General features: G+C 36.7%; 1 protein-coding gene across 4 annotated transcripts in view; it reads left to right on the forward strand.

Moving 5' to 3' along the window:
- PPARGC1A (PPARG coactivator 1 alpha) overlaps positions 1 to 15,045 on the forward strand; it is a 291,632-nt gene extending 276,587 nt beyond the window's left edge. For all 4 annotated transcript variants that reach the window (XM_064487778.1, XM_010991048.3, XM_010991047.3 and 1 more), the window contains exons 11-13: positions 5,018 to 5,139; positions 5,471 to 5,622; positions 11,098 to 15,045. In XM_064487778.1, the coding sequence (XP_064343848.1) occupies positions 5,018 to 5,139; positions 5,471 to 5,622; positions 11,098 to 11,201 (378 nt within the window). In that variant the 3' untranslated portion in view covers positions 11,202 to 15,045. The remainder of the gene's footprint in view (positions 1 to 5,017; positions 5,140 to 5,470; positions 5,623 to 11,097) is intronic.
- The last annotated feature ends 2,189 nt before the right edge of the window (positions 15,046 to 17,234 follow it).

The raw sequence follows: 17,234 nt of genomic DNA on the forward strand, positions 1-17,234 counted from the left end.
GAAAAAAAGGGAGAGGCCCCAAATCAAGAAAATCAGAAATGAAAAAAGTAGAAGTTACAACCAACACTACAGAAATGCAGAGGACCGTAGGAGACTACCATGAACGACTGTATGCCAATAAAACGCGCAACCGAGAGGAGAGAGACAAATTCTTAGAAAGGCACAATCTCCCAAGACTGAACCAGGAAGAAACAGAAAGTATGACCAGACTAGTTACCAGTACTGAAACTGAGTCAGTAATTAAAAAACATCCAACAAACAAAAGCCCAGGATCAGATAGCTTCACAGGCAAATCCTACCAAACATATAGAGAAGAGTTAATACTTAACCTTCTGAAACTGTTCCAAAACAGTGCAGAGGAAGAAACACTTCTGACTCATTTTATGAGGCCACCATCACCCCAATACCAAAACCAAGGACACCACAAAAAAAGAACAGACCAGGATCACTGATGGACACAGATGCAAAGTCCTCAGCAAGATACTAGCAAATCAACTCCATCAGTGCATTAAAGGGATCATACACCACGATCAAGTGGGATTTACTTTGCCAGGGATGCAAGGATTTTTCAATATCCATGAATCAGTCAGGGTGACACACCACATTAACAAACTGAGGAATAAAAACTATATGATCATCTCAATAGATGCAGAGAATGCTTTTGATAAAACTCAACATCTATTTATGATAAAAAACTCTCAAGAATGTGAGCATAGAGGGAACATACCTCACCGTAATAAAGGCCATATATGACAAATCCACAGCTAACATCATACTCAATAGGAAAAAGCTGAAAGTATTTCCTTTGAGATCAGGAACAAGATAAGGAATCTTGCCACTTTTATTCAACATAGTTTTGGGAGTTCTAGCCACAGAAATCAGAGAGGAAAACGGAATAAAAGGAATCCAAATTGGAAAATAAATGGTAAAACTGTCACTGTTTGCAGATGACATGATACTATACATAGAAAATTCTAAAGACACTACCAGAAAACTGGTAGAGCTCATCAGTGAACTCAGTAAAGTGGCAGGCCACGAAATTAATACACAGAAATCTGTTGCATTTCTATACATTAACAATGAAATATCAGAAAGAGAAGTTAAATAAACAACCCCATTTACCATCACATCAAAAAGAATAAAATACCTAGGAATAAACCTACCTAAAGAGACAACAGACCTGTATTCTGAAAACGATGACACTGATGAAAGAAATTAGAGATGACACAAACAGATAGAAAGATATACTGTGTTCTTGGATTGGAAGAATCAATGTTATTAAAAGGGTCATACTACCTAAGGCATCCTACAGATTCAGTGCAATTTCTATCAAATTACCAAAGGCATTTTTCACAGAACTAGAACAAAAAATGTTAAAAATTTGTATGGAAACACAGAACACCCCAAATAACCAAAACAATCTTGAGAAAGAAGAAGGGAGCTGGAGGAATCATGCTCCCTGACTTTAGACTATACTACAAAGCTACAGTAATCAAAACAGTATGATACTGGCACAAACACAGAAATACAGATCAATGGAACAGGATAGAAAGCCCAGAAGTAAATCTACACATTTGTGGTCAATTAATCTATGACAAAGGGGGAAAGAATATACAATAGAGGAAAAAGAGTCTCTTTAATAAGTGGGGCTGGGAAAACTGGATAGCTACATGTAAAAGATAGAACATTCTCTAATGTCATATACAAAAATAAACTCAAATGTATTAAAGACCTAAATGTAAGATCACAAATTATTCGAGAAATGCAAATCAAAACCACAATGAGTTATCACATTACACCAGTCAGAATGGCCATTGTTAAAAAAATTCACAAACAATAAACGCTGGAGAGAGTGTGGAGAAAAGAGAACCCTCATACACTGTTTAGTGGGAATGTAAATTGATGCAGTCACTATGGAGAACAGTATGGAGTTTCCTTAAAAACTAAAAATAGTTACCATATGATCCAGCAATCCCACTCTTGGGCATATATCTTGAGAAAACTATAATTCAAAAAAGACACATGCACCCCAATGTTCATGGCAGCACTGTTTACAATAGCCAAGACATGGAAATAGCCTAGATGTCCATCAATAGATGAATGGATAAAGAAGATGTGTTATATATATATATATACAATAGAATGTTACTCAGCCGTACAAAAAGAATGAAATAATGCCATTGCAGCAACATGGATGGACATAGAGATTATCATAGTAAGTGAATTAAGTCAGATAGAGAAAGACAAATATATGATATTGCTTATACATGGAATCTAAAAATATGACACAAATGAAATTATTTAAAAATAGAAACAGACTCACAGACATAGAAAACAAATTTATGGTTACCAAAGGGTAAAGGTGGGGAGGGATAAGTTAGGAGTTTGGGATTAACAAATACACACTACTATATATAAAATAGCTAACCAACAAGGACCTACTGTATAGCACAGGGAACTATATTCAATATCTTGTAATAACCTATAATGGAAAAGAATCTGAAAAAGAAGAAATATATACGTGTGTGTGTGTATATATATAGATATATATATACACATATAGGTGAATCACTTTGCCATGTACCTGAAACTGACACGACATTGTAAATCAACTATACTTCAATAAAAAAGAATATTGAAAAACAATGAATAATTACTTCATTACAATTGGGCACAGAACTACGAAAGAGAAGTTGAGTGTTCTGTAAGAGCACCTTATAATAGGAATCCTGCCCTTATCTCAAGTCTCAGAAAGGAAGTGACTGTTGTGTCCAGTGTGATTCTAGACAGCCTGTCTATGTCAGTGGAGGGAAGGAGAGGTAGTGTGGGAAGGATGTTCCAAGTAGCAGAGGAACAGCTTGTGCCAAAACCTTAGGAAAGGAAGAATCGCAGTGTATACTAGGGACTGATAGAAAATCAATGTGGCTGGAAATAGAGGAAAGGAAAGAACAGGATGTGGGAGCTGAAGCTGAGATGACAACAGGTCCAGACCCTGAAGGGCCCGGTAGGTCCCATTAATGATTTAGGTCTTTCCTTAGATGTTATGAGAAACTACTGAAATAGTTTTGCTAGTAATTGGCATGATCGGATTCCTGTTTCCATAGCAAAGACTATTCTGACTCAAGTGAAAGAATAGATTGGAAGAGGGTGAACCCAGACACAGGATCAAATTACAAGGCCGTTACACTCATCCACAAAGAGATGCTGGCAGCTTGATTGAGGGGAGATGTAGTAAAGGAGACAGATTAGAGAGATTTAGGAAGTAAAAAGCAACAGGACTTAATGAGTGATAACAGGGTATATGGAGGGGACTAAGAAGGAAGAAGCAAAGAAGGCACTGAAGTCTTTGTTTTTAGTAACTCGCTGGATGGTGTCCGTTTCACTGATACAGTGCAGAAAGCCCCATTGGAGAAAGGGTGGAACTAGAGAGTTTGGTTTGGGTAATGTTGGTTTAGTTTGAAGTACCTAGGGGACATCCAACCCAAGAGGTCAAATAGGTCATTGACTACTTGAATCTGAAGCTCAGGGGAATGTCCCTGATGAAAATAGAAAGATGAGCGTTGCATATGGTAAAAGAAGACGAGGATAGTCCACGTAGGAGAGGATCTCTCTATGTGTTATAGAGCCTATGAATTCTTCAGTTACATTTCAGAAACACTGAGTGTCCAATCTTTGCCAGGTCCTTTGCTAAAAACTGAGCACATAAGGAAAAGGAAATATGTTCAATAAATAACATAGGATATCTCTTTGCCTAACCTACTTTTTATATCATCCAAGACACAGTCAGAGAAAACTCTTAGGCAAACTAAACTAAATGCATACCTAGTCCTGTGTTTCCTAGTCTCTGTTTCCATCTAATTTAAATCTCTCCAACCTTAAGTTCATTTTATTCCTGTTTGTCCTTGAAAGACATACAGACTAGTTGGTAAGCACATTTGTTATATTAACTTCTTATGTTCTTGAAAAACCTTTTCTCGGTTTTGAGAGACGTCATCACCTTTGGCCTTGTCTTTTTGGAACAAGGGATGTAGGATTACTTCTTATACTAAGAATGTGTTCTTATTCTTTAAAAAATGAATCCATCCTCAGGCTATAAAATATTCCTCCCATATTTTGTAGGTTATAAATTATTGTTGACTTTCAGATTGTGATGATTTTGACTCCACTTGTGAAAATTAGGCCCCACCCATTAGTCTGTTCCTAAAAGATTCCTTGGCAAAGTGAAATTTATAGCCTCTTTTATAGTTCATATTCTTCAGAGACCCATGGCTTAAAATGGCCTACGTTTTAAGACAGTCTTTTTAAAGACGTTGTCTTTTGACCACCTGTATCAGAATCCCTGGGGTGTGCCTGTTAAAAATAAAGAGCATTGAACCCTATCTTCCAAATGTTTTAAATACAGCTGGAATAAACCCCAATAATTTGCATTTTTAGTAAGCACCCTGAATAATCTGTATTTATACTAGAGTTTAAGAATCAATGTTTTGAGGGGTGTCAAAATTTGTACATCAAACTATCATGCTGTACACCTTAAAATTATACAGCAATGTATGTCAACTATTTGTCAATGGAACTGAAAAAATTTGTACATCTTATTATTAAAATTATGAGTTAATGAGAAAGTAAACAGTTTTGGAAGCCAGGTCAGTTTGTTACCAATTTTGAAGAATAATCAAGTCAAAGTGTTAAAAAATATTTAATAGGTATGGTTCAGCTACTTAGTGATAAAAAGATGGTGTTACACATATTTCTTCTATAATACATCAAATTTCATGTGACAAGGGAACAGGGATGGATAGGAAAAATAGAGGAGCGTGCATGTGAGAAAGAGAGAAATAGAACGTAAAACTTGACTCAAGTGCAGTCTTTCGTTCAGTTTGCGTGTGCGTTTTGCTTTAATCGGCATGCTCTGGGGGGTTCTTGTTATGCATGCGTTGTACCTTTGTGAACGTTTCTAGTATTCAACTTCTTTCCTGTCTCCAGAACTAGCAAGTCTCCCCTCACTTCCCCCCCCTAGGAAGAACGCCGTGTGATTTATGTTGGTAAAATCAGACCTGACACAACACGGACAGAACTGAGGGACCGTTTTGAAGTTTTTGGTGAAATTGAGGAGTGCACAGTAAATCTCCGGGATGATGGGTGAGAATCTTCAAGATTATTTCTTGTTTAGAAGCTGACATATGTAAAAAATTATGGCCATAAGATTACTAGGATGGGAATGCTTTGACAGATGACATGTTGAGTTCAGAACCTTATTTATTTTCTTTCATCCCTATTTATTAATCTTTCTAGTTGAGATTTCCTGTCCCAGAAATAAGTATTTAACTGCTTGACAGGACAATCACACTGATAAATGGATGCAGTGGTTCAGACGCTGGCACTGGTGAAGTCTTCAAAGTAGAAGGGGTTACAGTCGTTTATGCTAATACTGCCTCGCCAGCTCTGAACTCCTCTTCTTTGTCCATTGCAGAGACAGCTATGGTTTCATTACCTACCGTTATACCTGTGATGCTTTTGCTGCTGTTGAAAATGGATACACTTTGCGCAGGTCGAATGAAACTGACTTCGAGCTGTACTTTTGTGGACGCAAGCAATTTTTCAAGTCTAACTATGCAGACCTAGGTATGGATTTCACTGTACATGGGATGAGGAATCCATAATGCAGAGCTCAAATGGAAGCATGTGTAAACCGGAGGCACGCTGGGTTGGATGATCACTTAATTTTACTAGCAAGAATATTTGAACACAGATTTTATCCTGTTTTTTAACCCACAAGACAGCTTCAGAAGCAGGATGCTTAAGTTTTGGCAACAAAGAGCAGAAGCACATTCTTTCTACTGTCTGCCCAATGATGAACTTCTGCACTATTTGTGTGTGTGTGTGCTTGTGTGTGTGTGTGGTGTGTTATGTTTTGTGTGTGCATATGCTGTGTGTATGTGTGGTATAGTGTGTCTGCCTATGTTTATGGTGTGTATATGTGTATACATCTCTGTGTTTGTTTGTAATTTGCTGTTGCTTTCTGTGCCTGCCCTGAATCCTTTTGCACAAACTACAGCATTGGCATCACTGCTTTGCAGAAGAGAATGTGCAAAAATCCTTTTTTCCTTCTTATCTCACAAACTCTTAGAAATGTTAACATTTTCTACAAATTACACTCTGAGAGGAAAAAATAAAATTTCATATGCTAAATCACATTATACTTTCTTTAAAACAAAAGAAGGAAAGAAAAAAAACCTGTTATTTTTTGAGTGCTTCCATATGCTAGGCACTGTGCCAAAGCTTTGCCAGCATTTTTCTCATTTAATTACCAGAACTATCCTCAGAAGTGGATATTATTATTATCATCCCATTTTACAGATAAGGAAACTAAAGCATAGATAAGTATTCATTTTTTCCTGTCATCAAATTTGTATAGACTCAAGAGGTAAAATTTAGAAAATATAAAAAGATATCCAGAAAAATAGTAAAGTTACCTGTCAGCCTATCACCTAGAGATAACCTCTATTACCTCATGTGTGATTTACAGTCCAGTATTTTGTCTCAGAATGTCTAATTTCTTATAGTTGGGGTCATATTATATATATATATATACACACACATACACACACACATACACACATACATGAATACTTTAAAACTTTACTTTTCTCAATTATTATTCTATAAGTTCATTTTCCACTGTGATTCACAGGATTAAAGATAATTTACCAATATATTTTAATGGCTGTATGGTATTCTGTTAGTACCACTATGTTTAATCATTCCATTGCAGCTAAACATGTTTTCAACTTTTGATGTTATAAATAAGGCCACAGTGGACATCTTGATTTCCTTTTCAATTTCAGTTTTGTTCCTCTGTGTGTTATTCCCTATGTAATGTGTGTGTTGTAAACCTTTAAATCTCTTAATGAAAGGAAGGAAAATGCCAAATGTCTTGTGCATATAACAATTATTTTAAATCAATTTATAATAATAATCATGAAATTAACAGAAGAATCTGTTCCTAAGTACTATTATGTGTCTATCTACACTTGCTATGGCTTAGTTTAAAGAAAATAAAATGAATACCAAATACAGGGACTTTTTTATTTTTCTTCCTTCCACCGAAGTGACGTCTTTTCCTAGAGTAACTGATGCAAGTGTGGTGCATTGTTCAGGGGGAATATGCTGTGATTCACTTCACAAGCTGAATAGACAGTGTGGAGCAGGGGGGAGGCAGCTGACTGTTGGAGAGACAGAGGCCTCGGGATGAAGATATAAAAGGTGGCAAGTCATTTGTTCAAATGTTGGCTGATAAAAACAGTCAAGACAGATTGAAGTCTTAAGTTGATTTGACTTATTTTCTTCAGTGATGAAGGCCAGGGTGTTTCCTAGTCTCTCAAAACATCTAGAGTTTAAAATGAGCTACCTAGAGGGGCCTGTAGATCACAGTTCATCACCGGGAGAGGGAGGACTGGATGGGCTTTCCAAATTGAACTGGAGCCTTCCTGAAACATTTCTAAGAAGAATGCTTCCTTCCTCATTATCTCTCTGCCTAACCAGTGGCAGTGGAAACTCTACCATTGCCAGGCGAGCTCTGTATTTTCTGAAAAGTGTGTTTGATGTGCATTGTATTATCATGGGTTTTTTCCAGTTCCCTCCAGCCTTACAGTTGCAGGAAGGGTAGTCGATCTGAGCATAGGCATGGTGTACTGGAAAGCGCCTTGGCTTTGGAATCTTGCAGGCCTGGTTTTGAAACCTGAGTTAGCTTCTGACCTTGAGCAATTAAGCTCCCTCTGCTTCTGGTTCTTCATTTGTGAAATACCTTCTAATGTTGTTGTGAAGATTAAATGCATGTTTGCGAAGCCCTTAGCACAGGGTCTGACATAAAATAGGTTCTTAATACATAGTTGCTATAATAATAATAATTTTTTTAAAAGATGGTAATGAGAAGAAGTTAGGCTAATTTTAAATGGAAGAATCAATACCAGGGGACCAGCTTGGGAACTGGACAGCATCATATGTGTCTTGTCTTTATTCCCTGAAGAGGTCAACTTTAGTGCTTCGGGCTATGAACATTGAATAAGGTGCACATGAGCATATACTGGACTCTTCGAGGGACTGGGAGCTTACATGTATGTCTAAAGTGAAAATGATGTGATACCAATTAATTTTACCAAAAGTAAAGAGACCTATTGTCTTAGATAGATTTTACCCATTTTTTTTCTTTTTATCTGCTTTCCCATATTGAGCTCATGCATCCCATTTCTCTGCTTGTACAGCCACTTAGCAGTTACTACAATACTATTAATATAAAATGCAGTGATTCCAGTTACTGTTTATGAGCCAGATTTATAAAAGGGACTCAGAATTCAAAGAGATGACCAGGCTTACCATGATGAAGCCAGTATTTAAATCTGGCTTCTATGAATCTGTAATCTGTGTGTCTTTTATTCACTGTCTTATAAACAGATGGATCTTTCCATTTGAAAGAGCTTGACAAAAAATCTTAAAAAGGAAAGAGTAAAAGTAAATTAGGACTATAGGGGTCAGAACAGAAGGATATGTCAGTACTCTGAATATGATCATTTTGATCACGAACTAGTTATGGTGTGTAACTTAAACATATAAGAAAAATTAAATAACATATTGGTCACAAATTCTTTATTAACTCCAAGATAAGTATTACGTTATCATCATGTTGAATATATACATAACTTTACGTAAACCCTTGCCATTCATTGGTAAATCAACCCCAGATCCCAACAGAAATATTTTCAATCCCAGTTTTTATAATATGCTGGCATTCAAGGTAAATACATTCATTCAACAAATACTAATTTGAGTACCTACTTTGTGCCAACGGTTTTCTAGGTGCTAGGAAGACAGTTATGATGTGATTTGTTTCTCTTAATGCATTATTCTTATTTATAATAATTTTTAAACAATTCTTAGAGTGCCTTTCAGATTATTCCTGTAACATTTTTATTATATCTTAGTTGTTTTGCAATATCGTTCCTTTAGTGGAGAGAAAGGAGTGGAGGGGGTTATTGCCTCAGGAGTTGCACATAAACACATTCTGTCTTCAAGCAACAAAAAAAGATGTTGTGGGTGCCTTCTGACATAGTATGCCCATGAGAGCTGGCAAATTTGTAAGCATCAACCAAACTACTTCACGGTGAACAAACTCTGGAGAACCACTGTATCAAAAGGTTTTTCGTATTTGCTAATGAGAATACAGAAACACTAAAATTCTGGCTTTCATGTAGAATAATCCAAAATTAAGACATTTTAAATATTCTCAAATTTTCCTCCAAGCAAAGATACACATATATGTTCTTGAAAGTTCTGTACTGACTTTATGTGACTCAGACTCCTGTCAGTGGAAGACTCTGCTGTCTTCATCTACAGTGCAAGTGGGATTCTGATTTCAGGCTAATCCCTAGCAAGGAGCAGGAGTTTGTTTTTTTTTTTTTTTTGTCTCTACACACAAAAAACTTTGATTTGAACAACAGCTGTTCATGAAGCTTTAGTTATATAAGGAAACTATGCATTAGGCTATGAAGAGAAAGGGATAAGTCAGTGTAATTTAAGATTGACCATTTAAAATTTTAATGAGGAAAGATTGGCCATTTTTGTCCTATTTTATTTAATGTCTGAGGCAGACTGTAATTGTCTTACCTAAAAAAAGGAAGGCAGGAAAGACAAGGGATGGTGAAAATAAAAAAAAAAAAAAAAGTGAAGAAATTTCCTTGTCTTTAAATCTAAGATGTCTTTAAATCCAAAGTAGATTGAAGCTGAGGGGGAGAAATCGGCCTGGTTCTGGAGAGCTTGAGGGGTTTGCAGCCTTTCCAGCAGAACTACTTGTGAGGTCAATGACTAGTCTCCATGTTATCTAGTATTAGACTTTTCTGTCACTTTGAGCATTTCTATTTTGTAACTTAATCTGGGTAAAACATAGAAATATTCGTATTTTAGTAGGAGTTAATGTTTCTTGGAAAGGTTTTGTCTTCCCTTCGAGTACGTGCTTTCAAAAGAATGAATGTGTCTGCAAGAGGCTTTCTATTCTATTTCTAAGATGCTCTTTCTCAAGCCAAAAGCCCGGCAGAAATATTTGACTTTTTTCAAAGATGTCAATGGAGAAAAATCAGAAATATTCAACAGAATTTTACTTTACCTCCAACATGGCTGCAATACACCAACTTTGTTAAAGGCTGTTTGATGGAGCATGTGGAGCTTTGCACAAAAGCTTACGTGGACTAGTTTCATCACACTTGCATATTTTTCCTCTCCTATTAATGAGTAAAGAGGCTGAATTTGCCCTCTCTCGACATAAAGCATTTTCCTAAACCTTGTAACTGGGGGAGAACTTGTGCCACTGTTGCTGGGGTCCGTCGTGGTACTGGAGTCCATGACAGGACCAGCTGTCCCTCCTGCTTCAGAGGAGAGCAGCAGTGTGATGAGTGGCTAAGGCTCTGAGGATTCTCTCTCTTCTACTCAGCTGGCCTTTGTGCTCAATGAAATCCGTCCCATTGGATAGGAAAATCAGCCCTAGCTTCTACTTTTGCCTCTCCAACTAAGCTTCTGAGGGGCCTCGGGTAGGTCATTGAACAGGCCAGGAACGGGGAAGAGGCTTATTTTTAAAGCATATTGATTGCATAAGTTGCTATAGAAAAGAAATATTAAAGTCTGTTCTGATTACCTCCCAGGAGCATATAAGTCTAAAATGAGTCCATAGATGAGTGTTTTGAATGCTCACCACTCCTTACCCTCTACAAATATATACATTTGGTATAAATATATAAATAAATAAATATAAATATTTGATAAACGAATTAATTAAAATATTGATAGATATACCAGTACCATATAAATACCTTACACAAATGTCTATACATGTTAATGTGCATACATATAAATACTTTCTGCAAATGTATATCTGTATATATATGCATTATATATGTGCACTTCAATACCACATACAAATAAAAGTTGGGCATATTTTTAAAAGTGTATCCGTTGGATATGTTGCTATTGAATCAGGTCATCCTAAATGAGAGGACTGAGCTAATGACCGTCAGCCAAGGGTACATCTAACCTGGCTTGGGTTTCTTTCAGATTCAAACTCAGATGACTTTGACCCTGCTTCCACCAAGAGCAAGTATGACTCTCTGGATTTCGATAGTTTACTGAAGGAAGCTCAGAGAAGCTTGCGCAGGTAACATGTTCCCTGGCTGAGGATGACAGAGGGACAGTGAATACCTCACGGGACAGCGTGTCTTTCCCTAACAGACTATTGCAAGTCCAACTTAGGAATTTCTCCTGCTTTACACTCTCTGTACAAAACAAAACAAAACAAAACAACAACAATACAAGAAGAACAACAACAATGGTTTACATGAACACAGCTGCTGAAGAGGCAAGAGACAGAATGGATGTCCAGTAAGCACATGTTTATTCCTGGTGTCAGTTTCGCTTTCCCTGAGTCTCTTGGTGATGGAGTGTATGTTTGTGTGTGTGCGTGTGTGTGTGTGTGTGTGTGTGTGTGTGTATGTTTGCCTGGTTTGGGGGAAGTCTGTATGTACAGGTGGGGACTGGGGGCACCTGACCAGAGCTTGCAAAGGCAAACCACTTCAAATGGCAGCAGTTCCATGAAGACACACTTAAAACCTAGAACTTCAAAATGTTCCTATTCTATTCAAAAGGAAAAAAAAATGCGTAAATTCAAAAGGAAAGAAAACTAACCAACCAACCACAAGCCACCCTAAAATGACAGCCACTGACGTCTGGGCATCAGCCTCCGTACTCTGTTTTTTTAAGAAAGTACAGAATCAACTTGAAGCAAGCTTTCTCTCGTAACATAACGATTATATGACAATCCCGAAGAAACCGCAGGTTCTGTAGAACTAATATCCTTTCTCTCTTTCTCTCTCTTTCTCTTTCTCTCTCTGCCTCTTCTTTTTTTCCTTTTTCCTTTTGCCATGGAATCTGGGTGGGAGAGGATACTGCAGGCACCGGAATGCTAAACTTTCCTAACATTTTGAAGTTCCTGTAGTTCGTCCTTTATCCTGACACCCATGTAAATGTCCAAAATGTTGATCTTCCACTGCAAATTTCAAAAGCCTTGTCAATGGTCAAGCTTGCAGCTTGCTCAGCGGTCCTTTCTGAGGAGCGAGCACGGTGTTACATTACTAATGAGAGTTGGGTAGAACTCTCTGGAATGTGTTCAGATAGTGTAATGGCTACATTCTCTGACGTAGTTAAGTATTTGCAGATGTTAAATGGAGTATTTTTATTTTGTGTACATACTATTATACAATGATGTTCTTTTTTTGTTACAGCTATGCACTGTAAATGCAGCCTTCTTTTCCAAACTGCTAAATTTTTCTTAATCAAGAGTATTCAAATGTAATTATGAGGTGAAACAATTACTGTACACTAACATATTTAGAAGCTGAACTTACCGCTTATATATATTTGATTGTTTAAAAAAAAAAGGACAGTGTGTGTGTCCGTTGAGTGCAGCGACAACAAATTGATGCTTTTTGCACAACCATCCCTTCTTAGGTGAGCTTTGATCTAAGCATCTTGTCAAAAAATATCCTAGTCCCCTAAAGGTATTAACCACTTATGCGATATTTTTCCACATTTTCTTGTTGCTTGTTTTTCTTTGAAGTTTTATACACTGGATTTGTTAGGGGAATGAAATTTTCTCATCTAAAATTTTTCTAGAAGATATCATGATTTTATGTAAAGTCTCTCAATGGGTAACCATTAAGAAATGTTTTTATTTTCTCTATCAACAGTAGTTTTGAAACTAGAGGTCAAAAATCTTTTTAAAATGCTGTTTTGTTTTAATTTTTGTGATTTTAATTTGATACAAAATGCTGAGGTAATAATTACAGTATGATTTTTACAATAATTAATGTGTGTCTGAAGACTATCTTTGAAGCCAGTATCTCTTTCCCTTGGCAGAGTATGATGATGGTATTTATCTGTATTTTTTATAGTTATGCATCCTGTATAAATACTGATATTTCATTCCTTTGTTTACTAAAGAGACATATTTATCAGTTGCAGATAGCCTATTTATTATAAATTATGAGATGATGAAAATAATAAAGCCAGTGGAAATTTTCTACCTAGGATGCATGGCAATTGTCAGGTTGGGGTTTAAGTGTTTCATTTGGGAAATTCAGCTTTTGCAGAAGCAGTGTTTCTACTTGCACTAGCATGGCCTCTGACGTGACCATGATGTTGTTCTTGATGACATTGCTTCTGCTAAATTCAATAAAAAACTTCAGAAAAACCTCCATTTTTGAGCATCAGGATTTCCTCTGAGTGTGGAGCCCCTGGAATGGAAGTCGCTAAAGTTTGGAGTGTGTATTCAAGTTTCTAAATTGAGATTCGATTACAGTTTGGCCAACATGACTTTTCTGGAAGACACGATATACCTACTTCTTAATCCTTAATCCTTCTTTTCCTTTCTCTCGACCCACAAGATCTTATCAAATGGATTTCACCCACCCCCCCACCCCGGCCGATGCAGCTAATTTTGACAGCTGCATTCATTTATCACCAGCATATTGTGTTCTGAGTGAATCCACTGTCTGTCCTGTCGGATGCTTGCTTGGTTTTTTGGCTTCTTCTTTCTAAGTAGATAGAAAGCAATAAGATACTATGAAATAAAAGAACTTGTTCACAGGTTCTGCGTTACGACAGTAACACATCTTTAACCCGCCTAATTCTTGTCGTTCTGTAGGTTAAATGCAGGTATTTTAACTCTGTGTGAACGCCAAACTAAAGTTTACAGTCTTTCTTTCTGAATTTTGAGTATCTTCTGTTGTAGAATAAGAATAAAAAAAAGACTATTAAGAGCAATAAATTATTTTTAAGAAATTGATATTTAGTAAATCATATTATGTGTTTAAGGACCAGATGTGTTCTCTATTTTGCCTTTAAATTTTTGTGATCCAAGTTTAAATCCATTCTCCTTTTTGCCCTGGATTGTTGACATGAGTGAAATATTTGGTTTCTTTTCTTACCTATCAAAAGACAACACTACAGATTTCATGATGGGGGTGACTTTATCCCCTCTTCTGGCCTGACAAATACTGTTACCATGAAGATAGTTTTCCTCCATGGACTTCAAATTACATCTAAAAGCAGTGTAGAGGGAGAATCAATAAACCCTCCGAACAAAGCTTTTGTATCTTATGCAGACACTGTGGGTAACCCATCAAAATGTAAACTGTGTTTCTTTTATTTTTGTTTTTAATTTTTTTTTCTGAGAGAATATTTCAAATGAATACATGCACCCCATCATCCCTGGAGGCAAATTTCAGCATAGATCTGTAGGATTTTTAGATGACCCCGGGCCATTGCCTTCATGCTGTGGTAAGTACCACATCTTCAATTTTGGTAACTGAACTGGTGCTTTAGAAATGTGGGTTTTTTGTTTTTTTTTTAAAGAGATGTAGCAGAATAATTCTTCCAGTGTAGCAAAACCAATTTTTGCTAAATGACTCCGAGAACAACGGTTGGGCTGTCAACATTCAAAGCAGCAGAGAGGGAACTTTGCACTATTGGGGTGTGATGGTTGGGTCAGTTGGGAAAAAAAAAAAAGGAAACCTTTTCATGCCTTTAGATGTGAGCTTACAGTAGGTAATGATTATGTGTCCTTTTTTGATGGCTGTAACGAGAACTTCAATCACTGTAGTCTAAGACCTGATCTATAGATGACCTAGAATAGCCATGTAATATAATGTGATGATTCTAAATTTGTACCTATGTGACAGACATTTTCAATAATGTGAACTGCTGATTTGATGGAGCTACTTTAAGATTTGTAGGTGAAAGTGTAACACTGTTGGTTGAACTATGCTGAAGAGGGAAAGTGAGCGATTAGTTGAGCCCTTGCCGGGCTTTTTTTTTCCACCTGCCAATTCTACATGTATTGTTGTGGTTTTATTCATTGTATGAAAATTCCTGTGATTTTTTTTTTTAAATGTGCAGTACACATCAGCCTCACTGAGCTAATAAAGGGAAACGAATGTTTCAAATCTACTTCTGCTTTTCTTATTTATCGTAACCAAACTCCTGGCATGTTTCTCAGATCAGTACACATTACTGGCTTATTATTATTCTATTTCCTCTCTGGATCTCCCTCCCCCTCCCCCTCTTTTCCATATTCATGGATGGATTTCAGCTCTAAGGTAACATGCACCTTCTGTATTTTAGCTTGTCTCCTTTCAAACAGCAAAGGCGGACGTGGTGATTTCTATAATAAGAAGTGACGTGGGGCTTTATCAAATGGATGAGCTCTGTTTTTGTACTTAACCCTGGAAAGTGTGAATTTTAAGTCCAAGCCATTGCCTCTAGTGAGAAACCTGCTAAATATTCAGCTTAGGAAACAATTTGACTATAATGGACTGAATATTTTTTGAAGACTTGTAGCAGAATGCACCTCCCCGCTCCTCCGTCATATGTAAGTCATCAGGTTAAATATGGGAGAAGCTGATAGACAGCTGCTGATAATGACTTACTGTCAGGATATCCCCTGTGCCTCATAGGCGACTGGTGGTCCTTGTGACCGAGAAGCCAGAGAATACATTATTAGCGCTCTGTCCTCCCCCGATTTCAGATAGTAGTCCCCATGCCCAACCGCTTACACTGCAAGATTCAGCATAAACCTAGCAATAGGAAAGGGGGCTAAATATATCCCAGCCCCTGGCCCCCTTTCTCCTACAGAAAAAAAAATGTTCGTGATTACTGGAAACGTGAAAGAGCAATGAATAGTGCGCTGAAATCTGCTAAAGGACGCAAGAGGCACTTCCCATGACTCCGTTTCTATTTGATACCGCTGTGAGACTTGCCAATAACTTTATCAAAATAGAAAGGAAAAACCTACCATTTATCAGTAACCTAAAATGAAAAAGGATATGAAAACAAATGTATGTATGTATATGTGTGACTGAAACATTATGCTGTACATCAGAAATTGACAACATTGTAAACTGACTACACTACAATAAAAAAGGCACAAAAAATAAAACAAAACAAAAATAAATAATTAAGAGCAAAAAAAAAAAAAATCTACCATTATCTTGCCCAAATACTTCATTCATCTACAGCTGTGGGTTCTAAGAACTCCTGAGATTCAGTGGATAAGCCTCAGATCCTAACTTATTTCCACTGGAGTTTAAACTGTATAGGACTTTTTAATTTAATTTAATTTAATTTAATTTAAATTTGGGAGGAAGTAAGCAGGTTTATTTATTTATTCTTAGAGGAGGTACTGGGGATTGAAACCAGGACCTCATGCATGCTAAACCTGTACTCTACCATTTGAGCTATACCATCCCCCACCGTATAGAACATTTTTAGTCTTCTGGCTGGAATTAGAAAGGGCAATAGAATAATAAAAGTCTTTTGAGGGTAAAGAGGGATTTTTAAGAAAAAAAAAAAAAGTAGTAGCCGCTAGTCTTGTACAGGAACATCCTGATTAGAGACAAAGGATTCATTTGATGTTGTCCTCAAACATTAAATCACTTCCATCCTTGATGATACTAATGGTGAAATAATTATTGAAACCAAAATTAGGCTGACAAAATAAGTGAACACTGGATATGAACAGTTTATTTGAAAGGAGCTTGTTTCAATTCAGAAGTCCTCCACACTAAATCTGTTTAAAGTATACAATGTGATATTCAAAATTCTTTTTCAGCGTTGCCAGTTTTCACTGTCGCATTATTTAGCTAACCATTGGATGTATTTTACAGCTCTAAGAGCGTTAGTGTACTCATTTGACACTAGTGTTACTAGCTACACAGTTGTAACTCAGTATTAATTACAAAATATTTTAACCAAGGCGTTCCCTTTTTGCAATATTTACTTGTATTAATCTTACATTCTGCCATTCTTTCTTGCGATTCCTTGTTTTCAAACACATGATACACTATTATAAATCAATCTTCGCGCTTTATCAAACAGCAGAGAGTAATAAAGAAGGTCACAGCTCACAGAGGAGCTCCTTGGAGGTTTGTAACATCATGATTTAAATCTCAGAAAGATTTAATCAAACGCTGAATTAATCCCTGGGGGAAAAGATGTTATATAGATTCTATTGATGGGCACAAAGCAGCCTATTTCTTTTCACTGCTCTCTGTTAACATGTTGGGGAAGAGGAACAAAGTTTTTCTGTGGGAAAGAAAATAAGATTTCCTGGGTGGGGGAGGGATAATATGCAATGACCT

The sequence above is a fragment of the Camelus dromedarius genome, chromosome 1 (assembly GCF_036321535.1).
Source record: "Camelus dromedarius isolate mCamDro1 chromosome 1, mCamDro1.pat, whole genome shotgun sequence".
Classification (NCBI taxonomy): Eukaryota; Metazoa; Chordata; class Mammalia; order Artiodactyla; family Camelidae; genus Camelus; species Camelus dromedarius.